Raw genomic sequence first — 2,500 nt, forward strand, 5'->3', positions numbered from 1 at the left:
TAGACTATGAAAAGGAAACTATCATTACGAAGCTTTAAGTTTCACAAAAGACCCGAAGATTAGCAGCGATGCAAAGAAGCAAAAATCTCATTTTGTAAAGATGAACTAGAAATAGAGGGACGAAAGTTAGAAACGGGTATTGTAGGGAGATCTAAAAATAAGTCAACTTAAAGCGTAGTTCCTTAATGAGGAAGATTCGTGTAAAAGGTTTTTGGTCTTTTATTGCTGGATTGGGTTTCTGAAAATATTATATTTCTTTCTCCAATTATCTATTTATGTAAATATTTATCTATCAATGCATATTTATCAACATATTTATCTGTCTCTATTTATTCATTTACCATTAATCTGTTTACTTATATTTATCTAATCATTCATTTATTCATTCATTCATTTAAATATTTTGTACCTAATTCATCTATTCATTGCTTTGCCCATTTGTCCATTCATTCATTAATTTATATATTTATATCTATTCATTTGTTGTAAAAATATTCTCAAATCATATAATACCAATTTCTTTTGAAATCTTTAATACTTTTATGTAGATTATCAGATAATACTTCTATTTCAGAGGAAAATTTATTAATCTATTATTTGTTAATTATTATGATTTTTATAGCAATTATTATCATTGTAATTCATTATTATCAATTATCATTATTTATCAATTTATTACTAATCTATCATTTATAAACAAATTAGTTTATTTATTAATCTATCTTTATTCAGAGAACAATATTAGACATAGCTAATGCTATATTGTGTTTGTAAATTCATAATAGAATTATTTGCTTCACTTCTTTAAGATTTTTGTTTCATGAGATACAAATACCTGGAAAGACACCCACACACACGCACGCGCACGCACACACACACACACACGCGCGCGCGCGCGCACGCACACACACACACACACACACACACACACACACACACACACACACACACACACACACACACACACACACACACACACACACACACACACACACACACACACACACGCACACATACATACATACACACATACACACACACACACACATATACACACAGACAAACACTTACACACACGAACAAATTGGACGAATCAATAGTATGTGCAAACATCATACAAGAATTTAAGAACAAACTAGATGTTGCGAAATACAAAGACGGGTCACTGCGAGCATAGCTCACCTTCCCGTATAATGCAACTAGGTACAACTAGGTAAATACACACACACACACGCACGCACGCACGGACAATATTATACTTTATATCACTATACTCCGTTTACGCGAGTCTGAGAAAAATGAGACTCATTTTATTTTAATATCTACAGCTGAAGATGTTGCCATATGCGTGATTCTCCCATTTTCTCATTATATCCGCTGAAATGAAGACTACTGTACATTTACGCTGGCCGAGCGGGTTAGAGCGTCGCGACTTGCGGCGAAGGTCGAGGTAACGGCAGTTCAGACCCTGCCGCCAGCGAGTTGGACCAAGGGCATAGTTCAATAAATTCCACTCTGCAAGGTATTTTGTAAGGAGCACTGTCCTAGTCTCCTGGTAGGGGGGGGGAGTTCGCGACGTTAAGCCGAATTAAATCACAAATTAAAAAAATCGGTGGTTCTAGAAGCGCTGGTCAAACCTCAATGGGCAGACTCTCTCCTGACAAGATTTCAGGGGCGTTATGTAAACATTACCCACCATGCTCCTCTCCGACGCCCCTCAAACTAAAACCCACAAAGCCTTATCTCGACCTCCCCTAGGCACCTATGGGAGCGTTACTTACACATTTACCAAATCCCTCTCCGATGTCCCTCCTACAGAACCCGCTGTGGTGTATCGCCCTGTACATGGTGACCAAGTACGCGAGGTTGAGTATCTACATGTGGTACTTGTGCGAAGGATTTTATCTCCACAAGCTCATCGCTTCTGCCTTCTCGGAACAGAAGAGTCTTGTTCTCTTCTACATCATCGGATGGGGTGAGTACCAAGGAGGCTCAGTTCGATGTCAAAAGGAGTTCTAAGTCCACAGTGGTGAGGTAATCTTAGACAATTGTTGAAGTCTGCCCGTCACACCCTCTCCCCTTCTCTCACCCCCTCCTTCTCTTTCTCTTTCTCTCTTTTCTCTCTCTATTTCTCTCTCTCTCTCTCTCTCTCTCTCTCTCTCTCTCTCTCTCTCTCTCTCTCTCTCTCTCTCTCTCTCTCTCTCTCTCTCTCTCTCTCTCTCTGGAATAGAAACTCCAACTGTCTTCTGCGTTTACCTTACCGACCTGCCAATTACCTTCATATACTCGTGAATGTTTTTTGCATTACTTGTATTTGTCTTCAGGATATATTTTAGAGATTATAATTATCATACTATTGACGTAAGTGGGAGTAGGAAACACAGAATTATTAGTCTGAGTTTATTCCTGACTAGTTTCGCAGGTATGCTCTCTCAAATAAAAGCATATATACCTGCGAAATTAATCAGGAATGAACTCGGACTAAGACTCCTCTGTCTAC

General features: G+C 38.4%; 1 protein-coding gene across 2 annotated transcripts in view; it reads left to right on the forward strand.

The window, feature by feature from the left end:
- The window catches only part of LOC143027658 (uncharacterized), a 459,544-nt gene that overhangs the window by 401,501 nt on the left and 55,543 nt on the right, over positions 1-2,500 (forward strand). For both annotated transcript variants that reach the window (XM_076189066.1, XM_076189067.1), the window contains exon 8: positions 1,819-1,975. In XM_076189066.1, coding sequence (XP_076045181.1) covers positions 1,819-1,975 — 157 coding nt within the window. The remainder of the gene's footprint in view (positions 1-1,818; positions 1,976-2,500) is intronic.

This window comes from Oratosquilla oratoria, chromosome 8 (genome assembly GCF_046742065.1).
Source record: "Oratosquilla oratoria isolate Oo_2021 chromosome 8, ASM4674206v1, whole genome shotgun sequence".
NCBI lineage: Eukaryota > Metazoa > Arthropoda > Malacostraca > Stomatopoda > Squillidae > Oratosquilla > Oratosquilla oratoria.